Source organism: Salvia miltiorrhiza, chromosome 7, assembly GCF_028751815.1.
Source record: "Salvia miltiorrhiza cultivar Shanhuang (shh) chromosome 7, IMPLAD_Smil_shh, whole genome shotgun sequence".
NCBI classification, from domain to species: domain Eukaryota; kingdom Viridiplantae; phylum Streptophyta; class Magnoliopsida; order Lamiales; family Lamiaceae; genus Salvia; species Salvia miltiorrhiza.
In genome coordinates, this window is record NC_080393.1 from 59,708,318 (window position 1) to 59,718,745 (window position 10,428).

Consider the following 10,428-nt stretch of genomic DNA (forward strand, 5'->3'; position numbering starts at 1 on the left):
ATGCTTCCCACATAGGCAACGAGACTGCCAAGCGACAAAAGCAAAGTACTGCATCCGTGAGTGAAAATGCTTCCTCAATTGTCGTTGCAGGTACAGAGGTTATTGACTGTGAATTACTTGGGCACAATGAACCAGCTCGCGCCTTCACTCGCAAATCACCGAGAATTAGAGATAAAATAGGATTGTGTCATGGAGTTACCACTGGACCTTATCCATTGCGTGTCGCTTCATTGGAGTCAATTGCAGCCTTTCAGACATGGTTCACAACCCATGGCTCTAATCCAACGTAAGTTATTGTGAGTAGATATGGTTTTTTTCAGTGCAGGCCTCCTCAAACACTGATTGCTTTTTTCTGCGTATAGATCGGCGCCACTTAACAGATTGCCAGGGGTTGGACTGCGGCATGCAAGTTGGTTTACGGAGTTGTGGAGGCCAAAAGGGTGGCTAAGTAGTGATGTGAGATTATCTAACTATTAGCAAATATTAAAGATTTAAGATATAGTGTTTAAAATGGTTAAAGTTACTAATTGAATTACTTGTGTCTTCTAGCACATGGAGTGTTTAGCAAATCTGAATATTGCCATGTTTGAAAAGAAGCCGAAGGATTTCGTGGACAAGTGGACGTATGTCGATCAAATTGCATGGGTAAGCTTTAAATCATTTTAGTTCACAATATCCATAATAGTGTCAGTTACATAATAATTGGAGTAATTGCCTCTAATTTGCCATTTATATGTATGTGTGCTATTCTGCAGAACGCCCTCTGTTGTAAAACTTATGGAGTCTTGCGTAGTCAGCTAGCACCTTGCGTTGTAGGGATGTCGCCTTTTCAGCTTCGGACTCCATGGTGGGAAGCGGAGAAGATAGTCGGATTTGCACAGGTCAGCAGGGACCATTGGGTCTGCTACGAGATCGATATTGACAATCAGCGCGTTATCGTTTATGATTCGCTATCGAAGGATCGAGATCCCATTCGAGTTCGCAGCACATTCGAGCAAGCAATGATAAATCTCCCCTTCATTTGCAAAGAATGCAATGTGTGGGGGCAACGTCCAATGAAGAAAAAGATCAAAAAAGTATGGACTCTAACTATTGACCAACACCCCCCTCAGCAAGGAGGCACCACGAATTGTGGTATTATGGCGTTGAAGTACATGGAGTGCTTAATAAGTAGGTGCCCAATGTCAGTACTTAACATGCATCAAGGTGAGGGTTTTCGCAGATCTTACTGTTCTCAACTATACAACTATTGCTTGGAATCATAGCATAGATTGGTGGCTTCGATTTGGACTGTAAATGATATTGCACGTGAACCAGTAATTAGGGTTGTGGTTTTTGTCGACATGGTTCATATTTGGTAGGATTTGAACTGAGCGCTGTCCTGTTTACTTGTGTTGCAGTTTTATGAATTTGTATTATACTATTTCATTTGACTATTAAAACGAACAAACGAAGGAACAAAAAAGAAAGTAACATAAAATGCACAAAACATGCTGATATAGTTATTTCTTTAGAAATAATGATTTTATTTTTTTATATACAAAAATCGAGTGAATAACAAATTAAATTTTCAATCCGACGGGTAAAGAAAAGCCACCAAAAACTGGTTCTTTGTATTTAAGCAATAGATTGAAATATTGGTTATATATTTAAAGGTATATGAAAATAGCATTTTATTTTGTACATATAAAAATTTAGTTTTTCCCTTATTTTATTTAGGTTTATTATTTTTAAAAAAACACACACCCATGAAATTATATGCAATATAGATCTTGAATTAAAGATCGAGGTACAAGCCTTAATTTGATATATCTATACTATATAAAAAAGGTACCTTTAATTTTAAAAATGGATTTATAATTGTTTTTGCTGGAAATTTTATAAACAATATATCTCAGGAAGTTATTACTTTAAAATTCAAATTAAAAGAATTGTAAAGTTAGTTGCCACGTTTTATTATTCACAACTAACTAACTGTGATGTTTTTGTTTTTTTAATGATGTCGCCATAATTGTCTTAATATTCCATTTACGTAGGTCCATTTAAATATACTATAATAAAAAGAAATTCGGCACGAAATTTTTAATTCCATAATTGCAGAAACACCATGAGAAGGTAAAGTTTTGAAATATTCCACTATTGGCCAAAATTTACCTATGTTTGATCTTTGAATGGGCCGCAAATTTGATCATTTAATAGCATTATTAAGTCGTTACAAGTAGGTTATGCTAAGTACTATAACCGAATAGCTGAGTTTTCGCTTTTTTCACGGAAAAGTGAAAAATGCGAATTTAAAAGAAATAAGAAAAATTTAGAAGAAATAAGATGAAATGCACCAAAAAAAACAAAATAATGAGAACAAATAAGATACTCCAATTGGGCAGAAATTGCAAAAAAAAGATTACAAACACTACAGGATTGAAGAAAATCACAAAATCTAAGCAAATTAAATATTAAAATTGTTTTTCACATATACAAGACTTCAAGGCGAATAATACTTGTACTGTTTTGTTTTTACCTATTCATCTTCATCTGAACATGAATACATCCCAGCCTCGTAGAATAGGCGCTTTAATATATCCCAATTTGCCTCACCTTCTTCCATGTAACATAACATTTGGGGTTTTTCCTAACGAAAAAAAAAATATTAATAAAAGGTAATACAATTTTTATTGGCCACAAAAAATGGATACGTTATTAAACTTACGGCTCCAATCTCTTCCCAAGATAAATCTGTAGCAAAAACGCGCTTCGTGTTTTCACAGAACCAAGTCCTTTCATCCTTCAATAAGGAGTGGAAGCGAATAAATCTAGTCAACCATTCCATTACCTTTTCATGGTATTTGGCTTTTGGAATTTGCAACAAGAACGGATGACCTGTTAACTCATCGCAAATACTGTCGATCACCGGCATATTGCCAACATGATCTCCGGGTACCCATTTGCCTGCTACTCTAGCACAATCTAATTTTACTAAGAGCAGGAGCTCAATCGGACGCGACCATGGAGGGATGTAGAATACATCCCTTTGGGAGATGGCCTTTGGTTTCATTGTATACTAGTGAGTGTATACGATGAAATGGGAAGGGAAATATATAGCCATTCACTGCGTCAGGATGATAAATAATAAATATGCATGAATGTGCAATTTTTCAATCAGGAAAAGCTATATCTATTACCTCGGAAATTTAATCAATGGACTTGTCTTTTCATTATTGTGCACCTACAGTGCATAAAGTATATTTGCTGAAATATATTCGATAGCAAAAAGAGACAAACCACAAACAAACACCCAAATGGGAATATAGTCTTCTTTCTTTCGATTTCCAAACACTAGAGTTTAAACAAAAGACTGCAAGTGGTCACGAGAAATCTGCCACACAAGCAAAAATAACACGGAACTAGAGCACTATATAAAACTTGTTTACTATTTCCATAACAAAGGAAGCAATACTAATGATTTTTGCTGCAATATTTACATCCCAATGAACGAGCTCAGCTCATAACTTAGGTTTTCGCTAATAACAAGAATTAGTCCAAAACCAAAAGGAGAGTTATGAACAAGCATGTACCCAAAAAATAACAGCCTACTTTGCTTCCAAGAACCACAAAACCTGCTTTGATACCTATTCCTTCACTTCAAATGTCTGCCGCCCCTCAAACATGTGTAGGAGTCATGCTTCATATGAAGAATTAAAAAGCCTTACCACGTAACGGCGTCGAAAAATGGGTCCACGTTCAGGTTTTATGCCATCCACGGGAACACCATAAGCACAACATTCCATAAATTTGATTGCCATGATTCCACAGTCGCTATGATTAGTTTGTTGTGGTGGATTCTCAAACTTCACGACGTCCCAGCTCTCCATAAGGGCGTTTGAATAGTTGCACCTCTCCCATATTCTTCCCATACGGCATAGTATGGGTAAGTTCGTCCGGACCTTGTCAAAATGCCCTGCTACAGTATCCCAGTCATAGTTCAGAGAGTCGTAAACAACAATGCGCTGCTCGGGGATGCATATCTGATAGAAACACCAATGATTGTTGTTTATGTGTGCCACACCAAATACACGTCTAGCATTCGTCCATTCCAGCCCACCTATGAAAGGAAGACTGCCACGGACATACGGCATCACTGTCCCCACCATTTCCTCAAGGTTATCACTACGCAAGCCCAACTATTGACATATAAAAAACAAAGAATAAATGGTGATGTCTGTTGTGTATAAAATAAAGCCAAGTAATGCGAAACAAGGAAACAGGGATACACTACATACCCAACAAACCATCTCCATACACGACCAATCTCTCACTATTGGATTTGATACGTCTTTGTTGAAATCAACAAGCAGCAAATATATAAGTGCATTAATATGCTGCAAAGAATACTTGAAGTTAATATTTCGGCCAATTAGCGTTTACAATAATCCTAAAATCATAGGATTGTTACCCTCGCTCTCTAGCCATCCATTGCGTTCTAAGATAACATTAAACCACTCATTATCGGCGACACGCAACATTTTAATCGGAAGCCTCCGATCATATCGGCTACAATTTGAAACGAATTCAATAATTGTGCTTCAAATATACAAAAAAAAAAAGAATAACAGTGTACCTGCAATTAACAGAAAAAAAACATACCGATGACCACTGGAAGCTGCTTTTTGCCATCGAAGGAATGGATTGAGCTCGGCATAGTTGAAGTCGAAGTCCGAAGGGTCGAACTTCAACGCATCCATGGAGGTTTTCTGAGGCATGCCATTGCTGTACGACGTTGTGCAATCCAAATTTAGGGAAGGCAGCAAGTTTTCTGTTTCGCCAGGAATTTTCAAGCTACTAATCGCCTCAGTCTTCATGGTGTGTCCAAGACCTTCTTTAGTGCGTGGAAGGAAGGATTTTCCTTTAAAACCTTCAGATTTGGTCCTCGAATCACCAACACTCAATGACTTCTTCACTGGATTATCTGTTAAAGGAACCGGCTTTGGTGGTTCATGATAATTACAATCATGCACCGCAAAAGGATCTTCAAGCAACCATTCGTTACTGAACCATCCAGTGTTTGATACTTTGAGTTGATCACCTTTATTACCCAAATCATCAAGATTCTGAAATGTAGATGATTCACCTAGAACTGCACAAACGTTTCCACTACTTTGTGTTCTCCCATTTTCTCCATTGAAATTTTTTTCTCTCCTTTGCATTCTTTGGGATGATGACTAGTGGCCTGGTTATCAAAGTAAGATCGAATACTCGCTACCACAACCTCGTGTAGAGTCGTGTCTCGATGCTCAACTTTGCCATCCATCTTCTCCACTTTCTGGTCTAACTTGTCAACTTTCTCCATTAACTCCATCAGCAATATGACAAAGAGCTGTCATAAAACCAAAAACAATAATTAAAACACAAAACAACCATATTTAGTCCGCAATAGAAACAGAAAACTTACATTGCTATTATTCTTCACGGTATTTTTAGATAATGCAGGTGTAGGTGCTGCATTTTCTGCGTAATTATCCACATCATGGCCCTTCTTTGTTTCTATTTGCTCCGTTTTTCCAACCAATCGAGTACTAGGGGGAGGATCTCCACTTAACAGCTTCTTTTTACCACGGCTAGAAGACTTCAATGGACTTCCCTTCAATGCTTCAGTTTTTTCAGAAGTTTCGACGTCCTCGTATGTTAGCCGTCTTTTTCTAACAAGAGATTTGGAATTAAAAACTAGAGTAGGGGACGCAGGATGCATCGTTGAAGGAATACCGAGCTCATCCATCATCTCATATTCCTGGGCTGATACGATGATTGGGACCTAAATCAATAAACAATTATTAACAAAAAAAAATGTAAATCAATTCAAATGTGAATAAATTTAATATACAACATACCGGATCATTTCCTGCTCTAGGTAAAAAGTAAGGCCAGAGGTGCTCGAACAAAATACCAGAATCTGCTGACCAACGCTGCATTCTAGGAATTCGGTTCTCGTGCTCGATTACTTGCTTGCCGCAAAAACCAGCCAACGAGGGCATAATCTCATACATCCAAGCTTGCAACACATGCACAAAAACCATACGCTTCAACACTCAATTTATTTTGCTTTGTTTCCATTTTATGTATAAGTTTTCTAGCATTATGGGTACGAGGGACCAAGAAATCATATGCTATTCTGCCCCATGGATACCGAAGAAACCTGTCAAGGTCATCCATTAGATGGATAAATCCTAGATCTATGTTCTTCGGTGTCCTATCCTTCAATACCAACAGCCCATAAACAATATACAAGTATCCTAACTTCAAGCTTGTTTCTGAGGTACCAGATGTTTGTTTGCATTCTTTGAGGAACTTATTTTCGATGCTAATCACCCGCAAATAACGTTGCCCACTAAAAACAGTTTCGTGGAAACTAGAAGTTTCAGGGAGAGTAGTGATGCCATTGAACCGCAAGCCGGTCATTATGGCAAAATCAGCGGGTCCAAAATCAACGACATAATTACCAATTCGATATTGCAATACGAATCTTTCTTCTGACGCACTTTGCAATCGACGGCACATGACATTATAAAGTTGCCCCTGAAACTCTAAATTTAATATATCAAACAAAGGTCCGAAACAAGACCTACGTACATGAGCAAAGTTCTGGGCCGAAAGATGCTGCCGTAACAGGTTTAAAGACCAAAGGTGACACCTGGCGGAGACGAGAGCACCTAAACCCATTTCAAAAATTAAGGTTAAATATAAAAATTTACAAGATTGTCTGTACAAATAAAGATTCAAGTATGTTAAATTTAACTGAAATTTAACAACTTTTCAACAACATGCTTTCAGTTTACTCTCATTAAACAAATAATCATTAAATATACTAACTACGTTTCCAGGTTTTACAACCAGTTTTAAACACGTGTAACCCACCCTCAATATGTTGAAACAGTTCTCAAAGACACTACAACATCAACAATCCAACAAACACAAACATATTCAAACAAACTATAACAAAGTGGTCCTCTTAATCACATAAAGTAACCAGGAAATTAACTTAAATAATTTCAACGATATTTAAATACAACACCACAAGATAAAAAAAAAAAAAACAAGCAAAACACCAACACTAAATTTACAAGCAGGACCACCTAACCATAAAACAATAAATGAAATAACAAGATATATATGTCACTGTCTCTAAAAGAGTGACTCCACTAAAGATGTTAAAATTTCCAGAAACTTTTGAACTTTGACCCCACGGGCTGGGCCATTATTTTCATTAAACACAAAAGCACAAAAAAGGAAAAAAATACCTATATATATACGTTTCCCGATTTAACTGGAATTTTCAAACAGTTATACCCCAAACTCAACATGTTGAAACAATCCTCAAAGACATTCTACACCATTAACAATCCAACAAAAACAAAGATATTCAAACAAACTACAACAAGGTCGTCATTTTCATCACACAAAGTAACCCGGAAATAAACTTAAATAATTACAACTATATTGAAATACAATTACAGAAGATCAAATCCAAAGAAACGAAAAACAACACTAAAAAAACCAATAAAATCGAACCTCTGTTGTTCATGGCTAGCAGTTCTTCTTAGCTTCGATTGCTTCTCAAAAACTTCACATTCTAACTCAATCTCAGCATCACTCACGCAGAAAATAAGAATTTGTTGGCTTCTCCAAAGGCTAGAACGTTTGCCAACAGATTGCTCCTCAAATAGAATACCTCCATCAGCCACCTTTTCTAAATCATACAAAGGGGCATTCTCGACCAAAAAAGGACGAACCCATTGGAAACAAAGCAAAATCAAGAGGGTAAAGCCGTAAATTCACAAAATTCTACTCAGAACTAACGATCGGGAACCGTGAAAATGAAATCCCCAGCATTCTGTAAGTTGAAACTCCTACGAACTCAGAAAATTTTCAGCTACGCAAAATACAAGAAATTAACAAATAAAACTTCATTCAATTTGAACCGATGTATGAATTAACATAACTATCATACACTGAAAACATACAAAATTTTCAACTAAATCTAAGGCCCTTTCAACCAAAAATTGCTTCAATTCGATGGAATTCAATATGGGATTCTTTACCTACGAAATAATCATTTTCTACAATAAACCTACTACACGGAAATCGAGGACAAAAAAGAGTGCAAGATAACCGGTAATAGGCTGGTTTAGTTGTATGAAAGACCGGGTTTTCGAGGTGGACCGGCTGCTTCACTTAAAGTTGAACAGATGCCACGTGTGAGGATCTGAAGGGTGATCCTCATTAGGGGTGATCTAGCATGGACATTACCCTAGTTCAAGTCTTAATGTAAAATACCTAAAAATTCCTTTTTCACATTCACGTAACACGTGCGAGTTACTACAATCAATAATTGATGTGCGGATTAGGAATTCTTTTGGTCCCACCATTTTTCAGTCTTATTCAATTTCAACTCATCAACTCATGACTAAACTAAATGTATTAAAAAGAAGTGAAAAAGTTTAGAATTTTAAAATAAATTTTTTTAAAGAATTGAAAAACAGAAGCTACACTAAGTTGATATTGTATTGAATCCTCACATTGAAAAATGTAGGTTTCTCTACAATGTGTAGTACAATATAAATAGTGAAGTTACATCTAATTGATTTTATATCAAATCTCAATTTGAAAAATATAGGCTTCTCTACAATGTGTAGTACATTATAAACAGTGAAGCCACCTTACAAATTGTATGTCACCTTACAAATTTCAAATTTCATTGTATCCTCCTCAATCAATGGATGCTAAATAATCTAAATTCAACCTTAGGTTGGACAAGAAATATACAAACTAAAAAAAGAGTATCAACAAGCAAGATATGTGAAATTTAAAATTTCTAAATTCTAATAATATGATACCAAACAAAAAAAAACAAAGATGATGCATGGCCATTGTGAGTTGTGAATTAATTGTCTCGTAGAACTCTCCTATTTTATTCTGTGACGCCCTCCTCCGGTTAAATAATCAGAATCAAATTATGAAAAATTAAACAACTACAAAATAAACACTCTTATTAGTTTTAGCTTTGACAAATTATATAATGAAATAACTTTAGACTCACGACACAGAGAAAGGGACAGAACTTATGGGCAATTCCTTGCAATATATGGCTAATTAAACAACTATATTATTAGTATTGTTGACCTTTTGGGTTCAACTAATTCGTGCCAACCCAAAACTTATTAATTGAACATCAAGATTTTGGGATGCCAAGTTCCAGAGGAATTCAATTAGATAATTTGATAAAACCGGAAAAAGATATACTCCTACTATATATTACTCCCTTTGTCCCATTTAACATGATTTCTTTGTCTTTTTTAGTTGTCCCGGCCCGTTACAAATGGCACATTTCAAAAATGAAATTATTTATTTCACAAAAGTTATGAATTTCACCACTTTTTATTATTTTTATTTTTTTAATTACTCTTTTATTTAATAATTTTGTCTAAAGTAAGGAGTCATATATACTTAATGAGATGAAGGGATGCAAGAGACGAATAAAACGAGCCATGAAAAATGAAAATGGTTAATTAGTTTGGGCACAAATTAATAATGACAAGTTTGTTAAGGCTCATTTTTATTAATTTTATTAGGCCCATACGACTACTATGGTCCAAGTTTGTTTGTTTTTTAAAAAACTATAGTCCAAGTTTAGAATACTCATAGTTGCTGCCTTGCTGGTGGAGGAGGAGTATAAATAAATAATTAAATAATTTATTGCGCCATAAATATTGAAAACTTGCAGCAGCCAACAGATGAAACTTCCCTAGATTAAGGTATTTACTTTTGAGAATTAATTTAGATAGGTCAAAATAGTATTCTCATTTTTATCATAAAAACTGAAGTCTCCAAAATTAACAATTATAAATTTGAAGAATGATTGTTTTTCAAGTAAAATACGGAACTTTGCTAATTTTAATTGCTTCCATATGATAATGAGGAAACATGCATATATTAATTTATTCATGCATGAATCTTAAATATAACTAATAACAAGTTGGATGCATTGTTTATGAGATATAAATTGCAACATTTATATAAGTGAAATGGAAGGTCGTGTGTAGCATGCAATAGCCATGCAACGTACTACAACATGCATTCTCTGCAGACACAGACACCATCTCTCTCTCTCTCTCTCAACTTATTGCATCTCCAAATCAAGAACAGCAACTTCATCAAAATCAACACTAGTAAAGCTTATGTTGTATCCGGGAATCCTACACAGAATTGCTTGCAAACACTGAACAAAACCCTTTATTATACCTGAAAATGTCTCAAAACTCGAGAGCCAAACCAGCAGGAAATAGGGCAGCAAGCACGTTGTGGGAGGATGAGAGCGAAGATGAAAGAGAATTAACACAATGGGACTGAAATTCTGAAATCGCAGTTGAAGGATGATGA

The 10,428-nt window shown here is 35.7% G+C and overlaps 2 protein-coding genes across 3 annotated transcripts; both read right to left on the minus strand.

Moving 5' to 3' along the window:
• Window positions 1-2,382: 2,382 nt before the first annotated feature.
• Window positions 2,383-4,386, minus strand: LOC130995245 (uncharacterized). Of its 2 annotated transcripts, XM_057920459.1 has the most exons (3): window positions 4,278-4,386; window positions 2,708-4,178; window positions 2,383-2,629 (listed from the first exon to the last, which is right to left on the minus strand). In XM_057920459.1, exons 2-3 carry the CDS (start codon window positions 3,050-3,052, stop codon window positions 2,519-2,521), a joined length of 456 nt encoding a protein of 151 aa, XP_057776442.1. In that variant the 5' UTR covers window positions 3,053-4,178; window positions 4,278-4,386; the 3' UTR covers window positions 2,383-2,518. The 2 variants fall into 2 exon arrangements, with proteins under 2 accessions (XP_057776442.1, XP_057776441.1); XM_057920458.1 differs by having other exon boundaries at window positions 2,383-4,178; window positions 4,278-4,380.
• On the minus strand, window positions 4,384-7,746 carry LOC130995244 (uncharacterized). The gene is made up of 5 exons (XM_057920457.1): window positions 7,561-7,746; window positions 5,883-6,701; window positions 5,447-5,806; window positions 4,642-5,371; window positions 4,384-4,548 (listed from the first exon to the last, which is right to left on the minus strand). The coding sequence occupies exons 2-4, from the start codon at window positions 6,066-6,068 to the stop codon at window positions 5,126-5,128; spliced, it is 792 nt and encodes a 263-aa protein (XP_057776440.1). The 5' UTR covers window positions 6,069-6,701; window positions 7,561-7,746; the 3' UTR covers window positions 4,384-4,548; window positions 4,642-5,125.
• Between the last annotated feature and the right edge of the window lie 2,682 nt (window positions 7,747-10,428).

Bases quoted from the DNA above. Each gene is read 5' to 3' on its own strand.
- LOC130995244 (XM_057920457.1), bottom strand. From the start codon at position 6,068: ATGGTTTTTGTGCATGTGTTGCAAGCTTGGATGTATGAGATTATGCCC. The intron at 5,807-5,882 runs GTATGTTGTATA...TTATTGATTTAG, and splicing joins CTAGAGCAGGAAATGATCCG to GTCCCAATCATCGTATCAGC. The intron at 5,372-5,446 runs GTAAGTTTTCTG...GTTTTATGACAG, and splicing joins CCGTGAAGAATAATAGCAAT to CTCTTTGTCATATTGCTGAT.